The 22132-nt window shown below is 40.0% G+C and overlaps 1 protein-coding gene across 1 annotated transcript; it reads left to right on the top strand.

Annotated features, from left to right (window-relative positions):
* Positions 1-19590: 19590 nt before the first annotated feature.
* On the top strand, positions 19591-21346 carry kcnk15 (potassium channel, subfamily K, member 15; the record flags this gene model as incomplete). The annotated part of the gene is made up of 2 exons (XM_080734040.1): positions 19591-19876; positions 20370-21346. The coding sequence occupies 2 exons, from the start codon at positions 19591-19593 to the stop codon at positions 21344-21346; spliced, it is 1263 nt and encodes a 420-aa protein (XP_080590166.1).
* Positions 21347-22132: the final 786 nt, after the last annotated feature.

The following is a 22132-nucleotide window of genomic DNA, read 5'->3' as shown; positions in this document are numbered from 1 at the left end:
TGTGTGTGTGTGTGTGTGTGTGTGTGTGTGTGTGTGTGTGTGTGTGTGTGTGCGCGCGCCCCCATAGGTCAGGGCTCAGAACCCTATCTTCTGTTAGTTTGAGGCATACTCTATGGTTTGAGGCAGCTTGATGAAGGCTACAAGTTTTGCAACAGGGAGTTTCTGACATCATAGATGACTGTAGGCTCTGGTCTAGTTGAAGTGTCTCTGCAAGACCCTTATCCCCTTTACTTACCGCCATTGCACTGTACTGTACATTACAGTGTGCAAATGTACCCTCAACACTGCCGAATGGCCCCTTGAAGTTCTTGTCCCATTTAGGAGTCATCTTGGTGCTTCTAAATATCTTTAGACTGAGACTGACAGACTGACATATTGTCTCAGACTCAGTCTGATGTGGTCTATGACGTCAAACATCTATGATGTCAGACGTCAAATATGGCCCCATTTTGTCCAAATTAAACAACCAACCAGGTCTGTACGTTTTCTTTGGTCAAAGTTGATCCCATGGCAAAACGGCAGCGCTCACCCAGCAGTCTGTTGTCACCCAGGTGGATGCGTGCACAGCATGCACACGCTGATGTGCACGTGCCCATGTGCACACCCTTTTGGGCGAGGTAGCTTCTCGCCCTTAGGGCGTCTTACTGGTAACACAGCAAGATGATTTGATACTTTTTGAAAGTACGAAATAAGTTATTAAATCCCAGAAAAGTAAACACTTATTGCGACCGAAGGTCGTTGCGACCGAAGGTCGCATATACTCTGAAGAATCGTGTCGCTTGAGTGTCCGAAGCCTCGTGACCGTCCTTCCGAAGCCTCTGTGATGTCAGTGTGATGTCAGCGAGTTGTGACATCACTTCCTGTACAGGGCAGCTACACGAAATGTGGATAACACTATATATGGAGATAGTCCAGTCCATCATGTCATATGGGACTACCGTCATAGAAAGTAGCCATTGTTAGGCCGGAGTCAATGGCTGTCTGTCTGACTGCCAAGTCTGCCATTGACTTGCAGCGCATGAACGCCGCACTGGAGCGTGAAAACCAACAGGCCTGATGGAAAATGATACATGGCCGCAGGCTTTGTGACGTCCCACATCTTATGTGCTGGGCATACTATTAACCGACGCCACGGACCTCCAGAGGCCATACAAAGAGTATCTAACTCGAGGCCCCTTACTAAGTAGCATACATTTACAACATACCTTCTCCAAAAACATCAATATTGAACTCCATATGTATATGGATACATACATGTATTTTTATTAATAAAGGATAAAATAAAATAAAAATGCCATAGATGGGCATTCCCAAAAGCAAAATCCCTTTATGCCCATATATGGGGATTTCTGATGTCATCAATCTCTGACCCTAACTAGCTCAAAAGCCTGCTTTACTCTGATTTACACCCTACCTTTCCAGATGATGACCTATTGGGTACACACTTATGTCCAAATATAGAAATCCCAAGGCATCAAACCTAAGCTTGGCTTTACTAATTAACATATGTTTCATGCCCATATATGGAGATCCCTGTCCCAATGTTATCAATATTAAGGACATATCTGGAAATGCCCATATTTGGTAATGTCCACATATGGGCATGTTTTGACATAACATAGTCAGGGAACTCCATGTATGGGCATAACATTGATTCTGTGAGTGTGCCATGATTCTGTGAGTGTGCTGAGCTCCTAGGGTTGATACCCTCACAAAAACATGAACAAACTCCCCCCAGAATGACAACAACTAGAATCGTCAGAGAAACGCTGTGGTTGGCCAGATTGTCAAGAATTGGCGCGACCTCGCCCTTTAGGGCGAGGTTGCATGTCACCCTGAGGTCGCATTCCACCCTTGGGTGTCTTACTAGTATCACGTGACAATGAATATGTATAAATCTACTTTTTTTTCAAGGTTCATTTCATGACAGGGGTGCATACATACTAGTTACTGCAGGGAAAAAGACAGAGGTTGCACAGTATGTTCTTTAATTAGGCTATCAGATACTGGTGGCTATAATTTTCCACTCAACTACAACGTTACGTCATTCCTCGCGGTGAAGAGCTTTCCACCGCGAGTCCCGACACATCTCTCTGTTTTTACTTTCAGACAGATAAGCTCTTCACCCCGTTCACTGATTGGTCGATCTAGACCAGTCAGTCACGGTGAATAGGACTCCACCGTGACGGACTATGATGGCCTTCACTTATTTTCTGACTTGAGGTGGAAAGCTTTCCACCTACAATTTGCGGATAGCTCTTCGTGCTCTTCACCGCAGACTCTGATCGAGGCTTAACCCCCTGGGCTGCACAATAGTATAAATATTTAGAATCTCAATATTGGTTAGTATGGCTTGAGAGCGAGACTATGTTGTGATAACACATGGGCTGCATATCTTTTATCATATGAAACATGTTCAAGCTTCTTTAACATTTGAACAATTAGCTTTTTTTTATCACAAGTGTAAGCATGTAGAAAAGGCGATATTACAATCATAATGTATAGCAAAAATATCATGATGTAATTGTTGTTTTGTTAATATCATACAGCCTCACTCACCTGGTCTACTTGTGTAGCCTAGTCAGTGGTTTTAAAAGTTCCCACTTCCTAGCCAAATTAGCATTTGATATTTACTAGTATTTCGTTTAATTTGTGTCCAATTTAGAGAAAAATAAATGTCATGTGTAATTATGACATTTATAGTTTCAACCAGAATTTGTCATGTCCCTTGTACATAATAATTTGATTATGTACAAGTTACATAATGTGATATTACTGTACATGGCCTGATCCATTTACAGTAGGCATCTGTAACTTGAAAAAGTTTGGAAATCACCTGGTCTAGGTCAAGTTCTTACACACTTTTACAGCACTGCTTCTGCAACTTTAGCATTATAACTTGAACACATTTAACATCTTTATTTGCGTTCACATTTAACAAGAAATTCTTGAACACAAACAATGGTAGACATTGCACAAACTTGGGAAACTCAACAAACAAGTATTTCAGGATCCAGATAGGAAGCATCGCTTCCTCCATATATGGCCACTGCCAATTATCACAGTGACTGAACAGGATTTTGCCAATGCCTTATTAGCTCTTGGCTTAGGCATTCCTGCAATCTGCAGGCTTCTCACAACTGATTCATGGACATTGCCGAGGCGCACACATGCATGCGTGCACGCACGCACGCACACACACATACACACACACACACACACACACACACACACACACACACACACACACACACACACACACACACCGTCTTACTCTTAAACCCAATTTTTTCCAGCACGCACTTCCAGGAAGTCTGATTGAAATGAGGCTCCCTATAGTCTTATGTTCCAACAGTATGTCTGTGTACGTTTGTATTGTGGAATTAGAAACAGTGGCTCCAGGGCAATATTCAGCTGTATGAATGTATAATTTGATCTTTTGACAGTCATCAGAAAGCCACATTTTCACACGCGTGTATCACACCATTAGAAGCTATAAATAGAATCATTGCGCTGGGAATTGAATGTTGAATGGCCCCTGGTTTGGGATTCTATTTTTGGTCTTAGTTACTGTGGAAACCGCAGGGTTCTGCAGGCATCCAGCGTTTGCTGTTGCTTTTCCTCACTGCTGCCACGACATTAGATGGATTCAAGCCTCATTCCAACAGGATTTTAAATCCATCAACCAAGATTAGTGAAATCAGGGGAACCATAATCACAATTTAGTTTGATGTGTGTACCCACAGTTGATTTGAAATGGAATTTAACTCTTACTTGACCTCCAGCACACAGATTATGGGGGGGACATGGCAAAACACAAACAAATGGCAAGAAGATTTAGAGTAGATGGAAAAAGCAGTCCACATATTGTTGTAACTCATGTCCATTTCATTAAGACTATAGGTTTTAAGTGGTTAATGGCAGTTGATCACATTACTGCCGCCGTTGTTTAAACCCCTTTATAGTCGACCGGGGTCCCCAATGCAGGGGTCTATACTTAATCGACTCTTTTTTCCCCATACACCATCTCTTGCCAGTGATCTTGTAGTTCGACTACTTTTGCTGAATTTGGCTACTTTTTCATGTTTGATTGCCTTATTAACATGCCGGGTGAGACATGTTCAACAACTATTTTGAACGAGTATGTGGTTTATTTGTGTATAACACTTCTCACAGAGAGAACTCACAAAGTGCTTTATACAGAAACAAAAACACAACATGAAACAATCAAAAACATTCCACAAATGCTTGCTTAAACAGTAAGTGGTTCTTGAAAATGTCCACAGAGGCTGCAGCTCTCAAAACCTGCGGAAAGGCAGGTTTTTCATCCCGCGGGGGAACTTCAGTTTTCATCCCCACAGAGGTTTGCGGAGGGCGAGAAAGGGGGTTATTGTCTTGCTCAGTGACATTTTTACACTTGAAGAAATGTGATAGAACAGAAGATCTACAAGCTCACAACGCATCACAGTGAGCTTGTAGAGCTGCTATCTTGTATTATTATGCAATTCAGAAGAAAATGAATACAAATTGTAGGGGAAAAGGTGTTCATTTGTATGTTGTATAATTCCAAAGATTTGCTATGTTTTCCTTTTTGGGTTTGGGTATATGTAACATAGGGTTAAAAGCCCTTTATTTGAAGCCCATAATTTCAGTCTGGTACCTATACGTCAGAATCTTAAAATACTCAAGAAAATGCACTTGGTAAGAAAATGTATTTAGTAAAAATGAGAGCTGCTTTTGTCCTGTAGCCTCATACAGAATCAAGATATGCTTGAGTCTTAACCAATTTTGGGTGGGAATTACCCCTTTAGGTGTTTTTACCCTTCTGGACGGGAACCCCTTTGGGGTTCTTGTTGCTATGTACAGTACTGTATAAGCCAGTGGTTCTCAACCTGTGGGTCGGGACCCCCAGAGGGGTCCCCAAATTATTTTGGGGGGTCCCCAGATGTTTATCTAAATGTTAACATTGTTTTCTCACTCAACAGTAAACAAACCAACATACAGTATAAGTGTATACAGGGTATATGCACATTTCTAAAGTGACAATTTAAGGACTTTAAAGACCTTTTTAGTTCCTCTGGTCAAACATTGGTCAAATTGTCAAATATTAGAGGCAGAAATTGTGAAAATAGCAGATCTACATGCTCTTGCGAGGCGTTGTGAGCATGTAGATCGGCTATTTTCACAATGGAATAGATCGAGTCAAACTAAATGTAATGCCAACTACTAGCATTCCAAATGCTTGTCAAGGTGGGGGGTCCCCAGTTAAAGTATGATTATTTTGGGGGTCGCGGCCTAAAAAGGTTGAGGACCACTGGTATAAGCAGCATAATGTTTTTTGTAGTTTTTGAAAGTTTTTCAGACTTCATTGGGTCCAAATTGTATGGGATTTTGTTTGTATTTGTCTCTGTCTGGTTGTTCCTTCAAAAGTTATGCTCTTTTCTATTTCTTCCATTTCCATGTTTGGGTTTAGGTCTTGGATATGTGTAAAAGGGTTAAAAATGGGATCAGTTCAGTCTATTGCTTGGCAGAATCTTATACACACTTCAAGGATGAAGAAAAACCAGGTGGTGAAAAAAGATCCACCCTATGCATGTGAACCCCACATGTTTTATTTCATGTGATTTACTTTATTATGTATTCTACAAACCATTTAAGTTGATTTTATTTTCAGACAAACATATTTATAAAGCAGCTGGTCATTTGTCTTCAAAACACTTACAACTTAGAAATAATGTGTTTATTTAGGTTCTGTTTATCTTATTACATCTTTTGAATCCGTTAATCTTAATAGAGGGCTGTTTTTCTGTGAAAATGACCATCTGTGCATGTTTTGGCACATTTCATTTGAGCTTTGCTACACAGTAAAATCTTTAGTGTTAACAGGTCAATTTGGTACAGCATACAAACGCTCCGATTTAAATTAACACTCAGGATTGTACAGTGTACTAATGCTCTGTGTGAGTGAGACAGAGTTGAGACACATACCACAAATGCAGACATAAAAATAATGTGTTGTGTCTTGTGCCCCAATGATGTCAGTATCTAGTGGGTCATTATTTATACTGGGGTTTCATCAGATTTATTTTGGTGTCAGTTCAAGTTCGGTTCAGTTTATTTATAGGGCAACATCATCCTGAAGATTCTCTGCACACGTACGAAAGATTAAGAAAAACATTATTGAGTGTACACCCGCCAAAATTGTATCTCAGATAAAAATGTCTATAGAGATTAGAGAAGGTAGAAGTCAAAGTGTAGAAAAAGAAGCAAAAAATAATATATCTTACCGTATCTTTCAAAATAATGATACAGCATACAATACAGTATGAGTATCCCATATATACAGAGATACAGAAACCTAGTATCTCCATATTTAAATAAATGTAACATTGTCATACAAGAGTGTTGTGCAAACATTGCGAAAACAGCAAATTTACAAGCTCCCACGCGTTATCAAATATTTAGTGAAGTGGTCAAGTCTCTCTGTGGTTTAAAAAGTATTTAACTAGAGCTTGTGACAACATTTTATCTATTGGATCTGTTGGAACTCTGTCACCGGAAGCTCTTTTTTTCCATTTCCCAAAAAGTAATGGTTTTGTATCTCCAAAAGATACAAAAATGTCCGTCCGACAGTGACGATATATAATCATATCATTTTGCACAGGTTTTGATTGATTCAATATTGTATTAGTCAGAAATGCAAACAGCACATGACTACAGTCATACTTACTGTAAAGTCTAAATAAAAGGATCACACAAAAACGTCCAGTGGACATGATCCATTGAGGTCCTATGACCAATAGGTGCCTCAGGTTTTAGCAGCATATTTGCAAGGATAAACTAGACACCTGCCTTGTCTTACTGGCACCTGCCACGCATTCTGTACAACTCAAATTGAGGCTTTTACAAAGTCGAAGCTCAAGTTCCCCTTTGTCACTCATTTCCATTATCCATTTACCTCGCATAAAACAAGTGTATATCGTATACTCGTATCGCTTCATGAATGTGGACAAAAATCGCCAACAGCCAATGGGCAGCCAAGCATGGGCAGCTGTATGTGGTGGCCACTGTGTCCAAATCGACGCTACGCATGCGGACTGAGCCTCGGTCACACTCACAAAACCTAATTATGCATTGTACTCAAATGGCATTAAAATGTGCTTGAGCAAGACACTGACACCCTGGCTGGCTGCCCCAGGTAGGCCTACTGTTCACTAATTGCCTACTGCCCTAATGGGTAAATAGATTCTGAGCATGCATTCCAGGAATGTGCAAATGTAGTCTACTTGGCAAATTCCCCAACAACAAATAAAGTGGTATAATTTGCCCTATATGGTACTTCGTTGACCCGAGTCCACCACAGAAAATATAACTAGGCCCCTTCCCTTTTCCCCTCTATATACTAAATCTCTACACCGAAAATAGCCAATCTACAAGCTCACAACGTGTCATGCACGAAGTGATTCATATTGTGAGCTTATTTTTGGAGAAAGTTCACCTGAGAATGGGGACGCCAGCGTTCATGTGACCAAGAGGTACATTGGAGTACATACTGTACTGTACAGTACATTATATAGGGGTGGTAGTGACTCAGGAGATACAGTAGTGCGGCCACTTGTGAAACTGAAGGTTCCCGGCTCCCCTTGGGTTAATGTCGAAGTGTCAGTCGAGTGTCACTGACCTAACTGCTCCTGACGGGCATGTTGGTACTTGCATGGTATCCTCCACCGTCTGTGTGTGAACGGGTGAATGTGCACATTGTAAATTTGGATAAAGGCACTATATAAATGCACTATTTATGAATTTACATTCTTATTCTTCTTGGACTAGAAAAAAACAATTGCAGCGCTGTCAGGGAAGATGCTATTTGCTTCTTCCTTTTCTGTTGTTTCCTCATCTTCCTCCCTATACTGCATGGTCCAGTCATAGCTGGATTTAGCTTTACAGCCAGCCCAGCTCTTTATGCCATACTTGGCTGGTTTACTTGGCACATCATTGCCTTAAGTGACATCTCCCACGGAAAGGAGCCAGGCAGTCGTCCACAATCACACCTGGGTTACTGTATATAATGAAGTGGCTATTGTTTGACCCACCTATCCAATAATACACCATATGGCTGCAAGTTTGTCACGGCCATGTCGATGAAGCCTTGTCTGCCTGCAGGGGTCATCACCATGCTGGCTTGCCTTGTGGTGGACATTTTTGTAAAAATTCAATATTTGCCACAGACATACTGTCACAGGGCAGCCCGTGCCCTATAGACTAAAAGAGACAATGCACACAACGCAACTAGCTACTGCTAATGAATCATCACTGGCCAGCTTGGAAGTGACTGTTGGGAGTGTTGTGGGTTTAATATTTGTATCTGAATGAATTCCTGAATATAGACATTGCAATGCTTTTAAAAATCTATTTATTGAATCATTGGGGTGGTGGTAATCATGGGTGAGGTCACCTCACCTGTTTATCGTCTTGATGGAGTGGGGGAAGTACCAAGTACTGTAGACGAGAGGGGCGTTTCTCCTATGTTTAAGAGCTCTTATCTTGTCTTTGTTATGTTCTCTTATCTTGTGTTGTCACCTGACATGTATGTATATATGTATATGAATTTGGTTTAGTAAAACCGGGTAATTGTAAGCCAACTGATATGGGCCGTTGTTAGCCATAGGTTGAGTTAAGGGGTTAACAATTACAGAACTGTTTCTTGGTATAGTCTTGCATAGTATAAAATGGAGGCTGGGAAGTCAGTTATTAAGTTGGGCTTGAAGCAATGAGTAGTAAGCATCTAAGGCTGGGAGAGCTGCCAGGGACCTTGTGTAAGGGTGTAGGCTGTTTAGACAGTTTCTTAAGTTCCTAGGTGGTTTTCTTTAGTTGTCAAGTATTTTCATTTTCTGTATTTTTGTAAAGTCGTGTTTTGATTTGTTATTTAAAGGCCTCATTATTTTGCACTGAAACTGTTGGTGGAAGTTGTTTTGGGTAAAATAAAAACCCCAAACTTTGCATCTTTGGACTTTTTGTAGCCTTGGTCCTCGGTCAACCATTACACATAACAGACAATATAACCAGAAACACAAAGAGCTAGCCCTGAATGACCATAACAGTTCTGTAACTCTGAGTGTTCAAATGCTGCACACTCTCAGAGTTATATGGGTCCTTACAAATAAAACGTTTGAGGACCACTAGTACTAGTGGACCGAGCTTAATGTGCCAGTGTCATACGTATTCTGAAGAAAACCTGGACACTTGACATTCAATGATGAAAATAAGAACATTATAATGGTGTAAAAAAAGAACATGTAACTGTAAGTCTTTGCCATGGACACATTTGTCTGTGTACGGACATATCGATGACCTCTGTCTGCCAGTCATCAAACCCAATAGTCCTGGTCTGGACAGGATCAGGAAAGGGTCGGGATATTGGTGGCTGGAAATAGTGTCCAAAGGCTTTCAGGTGTTTTCCCTCTTGATTCATAACCACCAGCCAAAATGATCAGCTCAAAGTAAGCTTCCAAATGTCTTGCTCTGAGTTCAAACCACTTGTCATCATATCCCTGTCTAGTGTCTACCCTCTAGATTTGTCTTTTCAACAATTATTTTCCGTATGGCATCAGATTTGATGAGTCATTAAGTATTAAAATGAGTTATGCAGCCCAGTTAGAATGTAAAAAAAGAAGAAAAGAAACAGCTGTGCTGAGAAGAGATGTAATTAAAGATAAAAGATTAAAGACTAGAGATAAGAAATGAGTAATCTTTGTGAAAAGTACTTAAATACATATATGCAAATAAATAATATATAAAACCTAAACTAAACAATTTAAAAAGGTCAGAATACCTAAAGATAATAATAATAATAATGATAATAACCCTGCAAATAAATAATAGACAGAAAATAATTGTAATTCATTGAAATTGGACTGCCTATTATTGATGAACAGGTGTAGTTCTATTTTTAATTGGTTTGGCTCATTTTCTTTTTAGTCTGCATTTAGGTTTCTCAATGGACTGCACAATTTCATCAGACATGAGACTGCGGGAGAGGGGTGAGAAGCAGCACTTTGGTGCTCACAGTTAGTAATAGTAATGCATGCGAGCGTGCGTTTGTACAAAATGTGGCAAAAGCATTTTGTTTTTTACAGATTTGATGTGCTCTCATCAATACATGTATGGTACAAAGGTTATATCAAAAAAAAAGAATACAGCTGTCATGGCAACAAAAACATTACAATTGAGAACTACAATAACAATGTACAAAAAAAGTATAGAAAAGGAGGCGGTCAGTTTTCATTACAGAGAAGTGGAGTAGGGACTTCTGGCATCACTTCACCTACTTCCGATACAAGGTGCCTGGAGACTGGAGAAAAAAGTCTAAAGAGGTCAAAACTCCAGAAACACATGTAGTATATAGAACAACTTTATTGTTAGACATGACACAACTTTACCTACTTCCAAGAAGGCCATGGTAATATATTATTATAGAGGGTATGTGCGTGACATCATCATCATACCCGGAAGTAATGCTTGCCTACTGAGTGGCAAAAAACTACTTTCTGGCCTTGACAGCCCATACATCCAAACAGAAACGTCCTATCTGATTGCATTAAACAACGTTAAACAATGTTAAAATCTTTTACCACTCACTTTGCCATTCACTTCATGCATGCGCATACCCTCTATTATAGCGATATTGTTATGTGAAACTAGATTGTGATATGTGATATGACATAAGTGTTGTCTTCTCCTGGTTATAATCACATACTGTAAGCCTTTACATTACATTTCAAAAAATATTCTACAATAATTAGCAAAAAATGCAGACAAGATCTGATGTTGTCCATATTGCCCAGCCCTATTGTACTTCTAAGGTGCAGGTTCAGGCTGACAGTGTTCGGTGAAAGGGGATGCTTCTGAGAAAGGTTCATCATTCGTCACTACGGGACCGTCTAATGATCATTCTCGCCAAACTTGATGAATATCCACCCACCTTATTATTATTGATATTGCCCATAACCATCTGAATTTTGAACCTTTTAGACCCAGAACTTAATAAACTCTTAGGCAACCTAAACTGATCATTCTCCCTCCCATAGGTTTCAGGAAGCTCTGCCCATCCGTTCTCAAGTTATCTTGATAACAAATACACAAACAATTAAGACCAATTAAAACAATACACTGCCATGCTTTGCAGTGAGTCATGCATCAGTAATGGCAACTTGGTTTGGTTTTCAAACCCTCTCAATCTTTAACTTTCATAATGCTATACTACAGTACATTGTTATTTTTGTGTCAAGAATGAATTTCCCTTGTCCCCGTTTCAAGAACTCTCCAGTAGAGTCTGCAACTCTTGAGAGTGTATAAATGGAACCGAATGGACCCTCAAGGGTCCATTTGGACCCCTGGTGGGCCCCTGGTGGGCCGAACCAGACGTTGAGAAACAATCTTACCCAGAACCCCACTTTGAGAACCACTGTGATATACCCCAGGGGTCCTCGAAGGGGTTCAAGTGGTCCCCAGCCAATGATATGAACCAAATGGACCCTTATGTGTCTGTAACTTTGTGAGTTTGTGTTGTGTTTTCAGAGTTAAATTAGCACTGATGATACTACAGTGCAGACTGGGGTCCCATAAACATTTGATCAAATGGGGTCCTTGGCTTAATCCATAAATAAACTGGGGATCCTTGAAATGAAAATAGTTGAGAATCATGGCCCCTGGCATATCTTTTCAAACAGGGTCCGTGGGCTAATATGTGGGCTATAATGTGTCAATTTTTGACATAAAAAGGTTTGAGAACCATTGCCTTTGCCCATCTTTCGTCTCCTCCTGTCCACCTTAGAAGCATATAAACTCTGAGCCCCTGATTCCTCCTCCATCACTCGACCACTCTTTCTCTGAATCTTTGACTCATAATGAGGAGCTTGATTTGTGTTCAGCTCCACTACTTAATAGTTTTCCTGCAGAGCCGATCGATCAATGGGGGAAGCTGCCTTCAGGCACATGTTCTTCTTTTCTCCACGTGATGCCATGTGCCTTATCAGTGGCGGACAAAAGTACTCTAACCCAGTACTTGAGTCAAAGTATACATATTATACTATTATTACTCGACTACTGGTCAAATAATTTTACTCAACCACAAGTGAAAGTTGACCAGTCAAATTTGTACTTGAGTTAAAGTACTTGTTGCACTTGCTTTAACAAAATAGTTCAGCAAAAGTACAAATTACAAAGTACAATGCTGATAACTGATAACGTGCATTGTGAGCTTGTGGATCGGATATTTTCAAAATCTTTTAACTAGGATTCAAGGGGTAATGCATTTTATATGTTTGGGTCGCAGGGGTCCCACTCAGTTCCTATAAATGTACTGGTGTCAAAAGTAAAAAATGTGTCTTTGAAATGTGGAGTGAATGTCAGCCTCCTAAAAAACACATACGTAAGTAAAGTACAGATACTTAAAACATGTACTTAAGTACAATAATACTCAAGTAAACCTACTGTCCACCACTAGTATTTATGAGGAAACGGTTGTTCTCATTCAAAGCACCAACGAAAGCAGTGTTTTTGCTTTATAGTCAGTAGAGAAAATTGTTAAGGACCAAACTGCATTCTCCAAAGCACATTATGCGAGGCAAAATGACACACATTAATAATGAGAACCATTAAACAAATCTACTTAAATTCAGGCGTGTGACAAGCTGGAGTTTGATGATTTCATTTAACAAAACCATGATCTCATCAAGCCCTTTTCTAGCTAATGCAATCACGTTAAGCATTGTTTTTGATGCATTAACATTCATGTTAACACTGTCATCATTCACAATTATCATGTCCCCCAGAGTACTTTCCTCACAGAGCGAATTGATGTTCCCATAAAATGGGATGCGAAAATAGAGCGGGTGAAGGATTTTGACCAAGTAAGAAACTGCTTTCATTAAAGTGTTTAAGTTCTGTCATTCAACAGTCATGTAGGCAAGGCAAGGCAATTTTATTTGTATAGCACATTTCAACAAGGCAATTCAATCAATGTGCTTTTAACAAAACATCAGGAAACACAACAATACATTTATAAAATGACATCAGGATGCATAAAACAAAAGTTTAAATTAATAGATACAGTTACAGTGCAGAGAAGAAAAGAAAAGAATAAAAGAAAGACAAATAACTCAATCAAAGGCAGCAGCAAACAGAAAGGTCTTTAGTTGTGTTTTAAAAGAAATACGAGTGGCAGCAGACCTGCAGTTCTCTGGGAGTTTGTTCCCGACATGTAGTGCATAAAAACCAAATGCTGCTTCCCCTCGTTTATTTGTGGTTGTAGGAACAGAAAGCAGACCTTTACCAGATAACCTGAGAGGTCTGGATGGTTCACCATATTGTACAAGACCAGAAATATATTTTGCTTTATAGACGAACAGTTTTTGAAATCAATTATCCCATTAAGACCTAGCCTAGCTCAGCTAGACAAATTGTCCGGATATGCGAGGCTAATTAAGACCTGGAACTCATCTGTGTCACTTTATAGATTTTAATCACTTTAACCATTATTTGATACTTTAGCTATTCAAAAAGCAGGTCTACAAGCTCAAGTGCTGCGCTATGAGCTTGTACTGTAGATCTGCTATTTTTGAAATATCATGACAATTTGTGCAAATCTTGAACATATTTAACTCAAATCTTTCTTTCTCGGTGTCCCTGGAACAAGGTTGAAAACATAATTCTAGGGGTGCTTGACATTAAAAAGTTTGAGCACCACTCACTGACATAGCAAACCATTAGGATTTAGAAGACATTCGTATAGAATCGACCTCCGGTCTTATTTGACACACAGGGAGCCAGTGTAAGGATTTAAGAACTGGAGTGATAAGCTCCACTTCCTTGAGTCTGAAGTGCTTTACGTATACCTTAGTGTTGCAAATGGCTGGAACTGGGATTAAAATGTTTGCTTAAAGACCGAGACGTTACCAAATGAAAATGGACATTCCTGGTTTGGAGCATTTTCAGGCCATTTAAAAACAAATAAATGTCACATTTGACGATGCATCTCTTTAACCCAATTTCCCTTCCAGCCGCTCACTCCCCACCCCCTCCCCACCCCCGCCTTTTAAAAGGACATGACAAACAGGCAGGCATGGTGTTGCTTTAAGTGCTGCTGGTTCAGCTATTATAGGCCTGCGGTTTAATTCATTTATCAATAGCTGGCTGGCTTGAATCACAACACGACAGGGCACCAAACTGGCCTATTTTAGGTGCTTAACACACAAAAGCAGAGCCACGGTGCAGATCCTGCTGTGGTCGAGAGGAACAAAAGATCAGACAGTTATCCACCTCCTTCTGACATCACAGTAAGATCACAGTCGTTTAAGGCAGTGGTTCTCAACTCTTTCAAGCTAATGTGACCCTTTGAACTGGGGACCCCCCACTCTGACAAGCACTTGGAATTGTTGGAGTTGAGGCATTACATATAGTTTGACTTTGTTCCACTGATAAATATAGTGAAAATAGCTGATCTACAAGCTCACAACACCTTGCATTGCGAGACGTTGTGAGCTTGTACACTACAGTGTACATCAGCTATTTTCACAGTTTTTCCAGTTTCTTTTATTGTTTGACAATTTGGCCAATGTTTGACCAATTTTCTTAGCATAGTTTGTTGATTACTTTATACGCTCCCTATCTCTCCATCTCTTTAGTAAACAGAAAATATATTTTCAGGTGTGTTACAAATTTCATCCAATCAGGAGAGAGAACCACACAAAGATCACTTAAATGTTACGTTGTTCTTGTTCCAATTTTGTGCACTGTTTTCTTTCATCACTTCCAGGAGCCTATGGTAAACTTTTTCATTTGTCAGCCTGACAACGGCCAAAATGATTATTTTATCATTATTTTACGCTTTTTGTGGTCATTTTTGAAAAGAAACACATATGAAGCTTGTTTTTTTTTTTTTATAAAATATTTTTATTTATTATTTTAGCATCTGTTTTTCAAGAAAAAGTTGACTATTAGCTCCTTTAATGAGTTTTCTCTCCTGATCAGATGATATTGGTCAAATGTATTTTGCTATTTTCTGTTTACTTAAAGAGCTGGAGAGATTATCTCTATGGAAATGGTTGCTATGGGAATATAGAGCTATTTAATAGTTATTTTAACATGTTTTACTTACAACACTGATTCAACTCAGTAGAGAGTACAAAATGTTCTCCTTCAGTTCACTATGAATTTTATTGTGACTATAAAGGAGGGTCGTTTGTTCATCTGTTCATATTTTACTAAATATGTTTTTTTTTGTCACTGTCATTTATACCATGCTGTGTACCATTACCATACTCTGTATATTTTTATGATCTAAATCTAGTCATAGTAGGCAATGAAAAAAAAGAGGGAGAGATGATTATCTTTGATGGTTCATATCGTCAGTGTCGGGCAGAAACCTTGTATCTCCAAGTTTCAAATTTGTATGTTTTTCCGTGAAGTAAAGCCCTGCTTCATCATACAAGGCCGTCGCACAAAAGTAGTGAAAACAGCCGATCTACAAGCACACAACGCCTCGCGTTGTGTGCTTGTAGATCTGCTATTTTCACTAGTTTAGAACATTTTTAAAATGATAAATACAAAACTAACGGTTTTGGAGATACAAGGTTTCCACCCGACAACGACGATATGCAGAGATGCGATAACTTTACTCCTCAACGGCGGTCTGCATTATGAACGCTTAACATAGCATCAACCTCAGTGACGGCTCCTGGCCTCATGCTGCTGGCTGGAGTTACCATGGCAACAAGTAGCTATCACATTATACTGTATTGGTTTCCACTACTGTAAGAGAGAGGCCACTATCATGAAAGCCTTTTAAATATACACGTAGGGCTGTCACAATTATGACATTTTACATGACGATTAATTGTCACTCAAATATTGCGATTAACGATTTAATTGTGTTTTTTTGTCGTTGACAATTACATTTCTGTTTGGCTTGTAGGCTTTGAAGTTGCACATGGCAGATATGACACATAACCTAAATATACAAAGAAATGAAGGACATATTTGACAGCTTTACACTTTACAAAGAACATTGATAGTGGAAATAGCCGATCTACAAGCTCACAAGAAGTAGATCTGCTATTTCTACAATTTTTTTAATGTTTGAACATATATAAACATTTTTCAACATGTAAACGATTATGATGATTATCACAAAACAATTGTGATTATGTCAAATAATTGTGATTATGTCAAATAACTGCGATTAGACGATTATGTAATAAATGTGACAGCCCTACATACACGGACATGGTAGAGTATATACTGTAGTCTACACAAAGTAGCTGAAATCGTGCTAAAAATAAGACCAGTTACTTAGTAGCAGTGGTGGACACTGGACAGTAACAAAGTACATTTACTTGAGTGCTACTCAAAACGTAATATTATGTTTTGAGTAGCTATCTGTTTACTTGAGTATTAGTATTTTTGGATACTTGGGCTACTATGACTTTGAGTCCACTACATTTCAAACACAAATCTGTATTTTTGACACTACTACATTTCAAGGAAGGGAAAACATAATGATGCGATGTGTTGTGAGCTTGTAGATCTGCTATTTGCTGTACAAGTAAAATAAAAGATATTGATGGCATCAACATAAACGAGGTCTAATATAACCTCCACTACATATTGTATGAAATTGTGTTGCAGATTTTCATAGATTTCACAGAGATTCATAGACTTGTTTGACAGCACTGTCATCAGTCTATGTTGGATTTGTGTTTTTTTTTCAGACATTTAACCACTTAAATCGTAGATACTTAGTCAATTTGACCTGCTCTTTTTTAACCTCTACAGCAAACCTATTTGCCAAAAATAGCCGATCTACAAGCTCTCAACGCCTTGCGCAGCTTGTAGATCTGCTATTTTTGGCTAAAGTTCTCCTCAGAATAGGGATGTGAGGGTTAAAGTTGTTCATCAAAAAAAATTGGCAGACCCCCTTTAGTAACTCTGGGGACCCCCTAGGGGCCTGTTGAAGACCCCTGATCTAAACGTTCTCTATACACAACCAGTCTATTCTGTATCTATTTTTAACGATCCATTATCTAATGATTAGATAATCGAATCATGTGGATCTCGTCTCCCGATCCACAGAAACAGGAACGGCGTGACGTCAGTCATCCATCTAAGTCGTCGATGACATATCTCTGACATATCTCTGACATATGACTAACATATGACTATGAATTTGGGCTGATTGATTGACCTCCATTATCACATTTAAGTCGAATACAGGCTATTTCAAAAAGTATTGCCAACATGTGAAAAACTAAATAATAGTGGCCTACTGGCAATAATCGGATTCTGACATAGACGGATAAACAGACCGACCCTTTTACAGACACCTAGCCTATACTCCTGCAGAACCACGCAATAGGCTATAGTAAATTGTGGTGTTTTACACCATTATTAGCCTACACTATTTCTGCATGGAGTTAAAAGCTCAAGTATGCAAATAAATTAGATATTGTGTTAATTGAATTAAAATAGTGTATATGCCTACTTTTTCCTAGATTATTTATGACATGGGTCTTCAACAGGGGGTCCACAACCCCTAGGGGGTCCATGGGGATACTGAAAATAAATAAAAAGTTATGTATTTCTTATTTTTTAAAAATAAAGAGAAAAAGATATTTTTTTTCTTTAAATATATATAAAACAACATGATTCTGTCTCTTTTGAATAGCTTGTATACATGATTACTGTGCAACTGATAGATTGATAGTATATTGACATTGGTTCTCAGTTAATAATGTGTTTATAAATGGCAGTGGTACAGCCACTTGTGTATGCATGATTAAAATAAAAGCATGAATATATTAATCTGTTATTTTAATTGCATAGTATTGAATGCACAATAACATGGTATGTTTATATAGCCTCGTAAACCAGTCTCTTCCTGCCTTCATTCTGCAGATTTGAACAGAAGATGGGAGGAGTCAGTTTACTAGGCTAATGTTTATACACATGAAACACAATTTTATATATAAATATACAATTATGTTGTAGACCCACCCCCACCCTAGGGGGTCCCTGCTCCATCTCCCCATCAGTTTAGGGGTCCCTGACCTGAAAACACTGAAGACTCCTGACTTACGAGGCACTGGATTTAAACTAGTCCGGAGGATATGACCAAATTTTAAGTGAATCGTGTGAAAATTGGTACACTTGTACAGTTCAGAGCCCTGAACATTTTCAGATATAGAGCCATCGCAAAAAACGCCCCTTGGTGGCCATGGCGGCCATTTTACTTTCCGCCATTACCAATTAATGTATTTTACATCATAACTCCTGAACCAAACATGATAATACAGAATAGGTGCTATCTACGCCCATGTTTTGGTGGTTAAGGATTCAATTGATATCATGTACAACATCATAAACTGTCCAGGTAGTTAATGGTCGATTTGGTGATATTGTGAGGTAGTCCGCTGGTTTTGTCCGATCATTTTTCACTTTTTCCTAAAAGTATGAAACTTGTTTTTGCGATGGCTCCATATCTGAAAATGTTCAGGGCCCCAAACTGTACAAGTGTACCAATTTCATACTTTTATGAAAAAGTGAAAAGAATTCGGACAAACATTCGGACAAAACCATTGGACTACCTCACAACAACATCACAAAATTGACCATTAACTATTCCTCTGAACAGTTTATGATGTTGTACATGGTATTATTGTAATCCTGACCATCAAAACATAGGTGTAGACATCATCTATTCTGTATTATCATGTTTGGTTCAGGAGTTATGATGCAAAATACATGAATTGGTAATGGCGGAAAGTAAAATGGCTTGAATGACCAGGGGGCGTTTTTGTGATGGCTCCATATCTGAAAATGTTCAGTGCCTCAAACTGTACAAGTGTACCAAATGTTACGCTTGTATGAAAAAGTGAACGATTAAACTTCCATGGATTTTCGTCACTAACCTCCGGACTAAACACGATTTTGGGAAGAAACGCACATCTCGCTGTTCCCGTCGCTGTCCGTGGTGCTGATGATGGATTTCATGGGAACTGGGAAGACAACGCTGTGCGAACGCTTTTATATAGCCTACTCCGCTCGCCAAGCAGAACTGATTTGAATCTATAGTTCTATAAGAAAATTAGTTCTTCAAGACGAGTTGTTGGCTTGAAAATCTGTTCTGGTCGGTAAGCAACATCATAGGCTAACATACAGTGTGGTTTAAATCAGCCATGCACGTGATCTAACCTTTCCATTATGGAAAAACGCCCCCATCCACAGCCACATCCTCTTTATTTGTGTCTGTGTTGGAAGTTGGAACCTCTACTTTTAGAACGTTTTATAACATTGCGTGTGGATTGCGATTTGCGAGCATCGTGCACGGTGTGGGCTATACAGTATGAAATTATCTTAATAGAAATAATTCACGCCGTGGACGCTTTATTGGCCACTAGCTTTGCGCATGCGAGGAGCTGAAGAAGCCACTTGTTAGGACAGAAACAGCTGCCTACTAGTATGGAGATCTACGTGAACAACGTGTACCACCTGTAACTGTGCCTTCACAGCTGAGTTCCACGGAGCTGCGTTAAGATGATGAAGAAGCAGAACGTGCGGACCCTCTCGCTCATCCTGTGCATGTTCTCCTACCTGCTGGTGGGCGCCGCGGTGTTCGACGCGCTGGAGTCCGAGACGGAGAGCTCCCGCAGGCGCATCTTGGAGCAGAAGCGCAACGACATGAAGAAGAAGTACCGCTTCTCGGAGGACGACTACCGGGAGATCGAGCGCGTCGTGCTGCAGGCTGAGCCTCACCGCGCCGGCAGGCAGTGGAAATTCGCGGGTTCTTTTTACTTTGCCATAACGGTCATCACCACCATCGGTAAGTTTGTTTATTGTTGCTATATTGCCATTAGATATTATTATTTACACACTTGTCGGATTCGCTCACAGCTCGCACGCACGCACGCACACACACACACACACACACACACACACACACACACACACACACACACACACACACACACACACACTTGTGCAAATTGTATACTGAGATTGTATTTTATTATGGCTGTTCCATTTGAACATAGAACATTACTTTTTTATTAATTTTTTATTCAATACTTTATTAACAGATTTATTTATTTATTTATTTATGCCTTTTACAAAAGGCATGGTGGCACAGATTTATACAAGATCATGCTTAAAGGATAACCCAAATGAGCCCTCAGGGCTTTTTTCCCATTAAGGTCCTGTTTAGTCAATTCATCAAGACATTTCAAGACAAACAATATACAATGTACAATATAAAGTAATATGCAAAATCTTCTTTATCCTGCCTCTTATATTAAAGTAATTCTCTCTCCATCAAGGTTACGGCCACGCGGCACCTGGTACAGACGCGGGGAAGGTCTTCTGCATGTTCTACGCCGTGCTGGGCATTCCTCTAACTCTGGTCATGTTCCAGAGCCTGGGCGAGAGGATGAACACGTTTGTCCGCTATCTCCTCTGCAAGATAAAGCAGTGTCTGGGCTTACGGAGAACTGAGGTCTCCATGGAGAACATGGTGCTGGTGGGCTTCCTGTCCTGCATCGGAACCCTGTGCGTCGGCGCCGCAGCCTTCTCCCACTTTGAGGGCTGGACGTTCTTCCATGCGTACTACTACTCCTTCATCACGCTGACCACCATCGGATTCGGGGACTTTGTGGCCCTGCAGAAGAAGGAGGACCTCCAGGAGAAGACGCCGTACGTGGCTTTCAGCTTCATGTACATCCTGGTGGGGCTCACCGTCATTGGGGCTTTCCTCAACCTGGTGGTGCTTCGCTTCCTCACCATGAACTCTGAAGACGAGAGGAGAGACGCCAAGGAGAGGGCCTCGCTCAAGAGGGAGAAAGACCTGGTGGACGGGACCCTTGGACTCTCGGCCGTAGGAGAACGGAGCAGAGATAGGCAGAGGGGCAGGACGAACATGGCGCACGGTCGTAGCCACAGTACCCTTTATCTTCCCATGGAGGAGGGAACCAGTCGCACCAATCTCATCGCTTCCCCAGGAGAGGAACAGGAGAGCAGGAGCGCCGCTTGCAGACAAGGGCTGCAATTTCAATTCAAGGCAGACAGATGCAGGCCTGACTCAAGTCTGGGTTCCCTCTGCTCCTGTATGTGCTACATGTGTGACAGTCTCCTCATGCCACACGGTTGTCATATAAATTCTGTCTATTACAACTCTGTCTCTTATAGAATCCAGTGTCACTCTCCGAGCTTTAGGTACAACACTGGACTCACTTCCCCAGGTAGCACACCTGGCCACAGCTTCAGGGAGTTCCCTCGCTCTCGGCGGAGGTCAGTGTAGTGACCGCCGTAGTGATGGACAGGGTTTGAATTGGCTGTACAGTATTTTCAATGACAGTATTTTCTGATGCACCCCGTTTGTGCAAATGTTTTGTTGTTTGCTTTGCTATCTGAAATGGTTTTGATTGTTTGTAAAGCAAGGATAACCTTTTCCCCTGCTCAGAAAGCTCCAAAGAGTGATGCATGTAACGGGGGAGGTAGAGCACACAATGTAATGAATGAGTGCTCTTGCACTTAATGTAAAGGTATTTTGAAATGTATAGATTTATAACTGTATTGCACCAACTTCTGTGATTCAGTCCTTGTTTGGTAACAAAATAATGCAACTTTTCACTAAGATGGACCTGCTTCCTAAATGGTAAATGCAGAACAGAAGCCCAGCTGAGTTAATTAATCATGACATTATTATTTAACGGGGACAAAATTAAGTTAGAGTGCATTTTACAGATCATGTACAGAGATGATGGTGATTGAATCGCATTTAATGGATGTAGCCCATGCTTGATATGTAGCAAGACTTTGTTGTATATTTCCCATTGGTTCAGGAAAAAATGCAATGCTTTAAAATAATGAAACTGATGGGTGCCTGGCCAGTTAGCCAGTTAGTGCACTGACCATACATCACTTCCTGTGAGTAATGAAAAGTTCAAATCAACTTCCATATTTCTTATGTCTCTCTCTCTCTCTCTGCTCTAGGTTTCCTGTCTTTCTACACTACACTCTCCTATCTAAATATAGCATAAAACAAACAAAGGAGTAGTTCACCCCCAAAATGACATTTTTTCCT

This window comes from Nannobrachium achirus (assembly GCF_963921795.1).
Source record: "Nannobrachium achirus genome assembly, chromosome: 9".
NCBI lineage: Eukaryota > Metazoa > Chordata > Actinopteri > Myctophiformes > Myctophidae > Nannobrachium > Nannobrachium achirus.
Note: the sequence above shows the minus strand (reverse complement) of the source record. Positions and strands in the feature narration are given on the sequence as shown.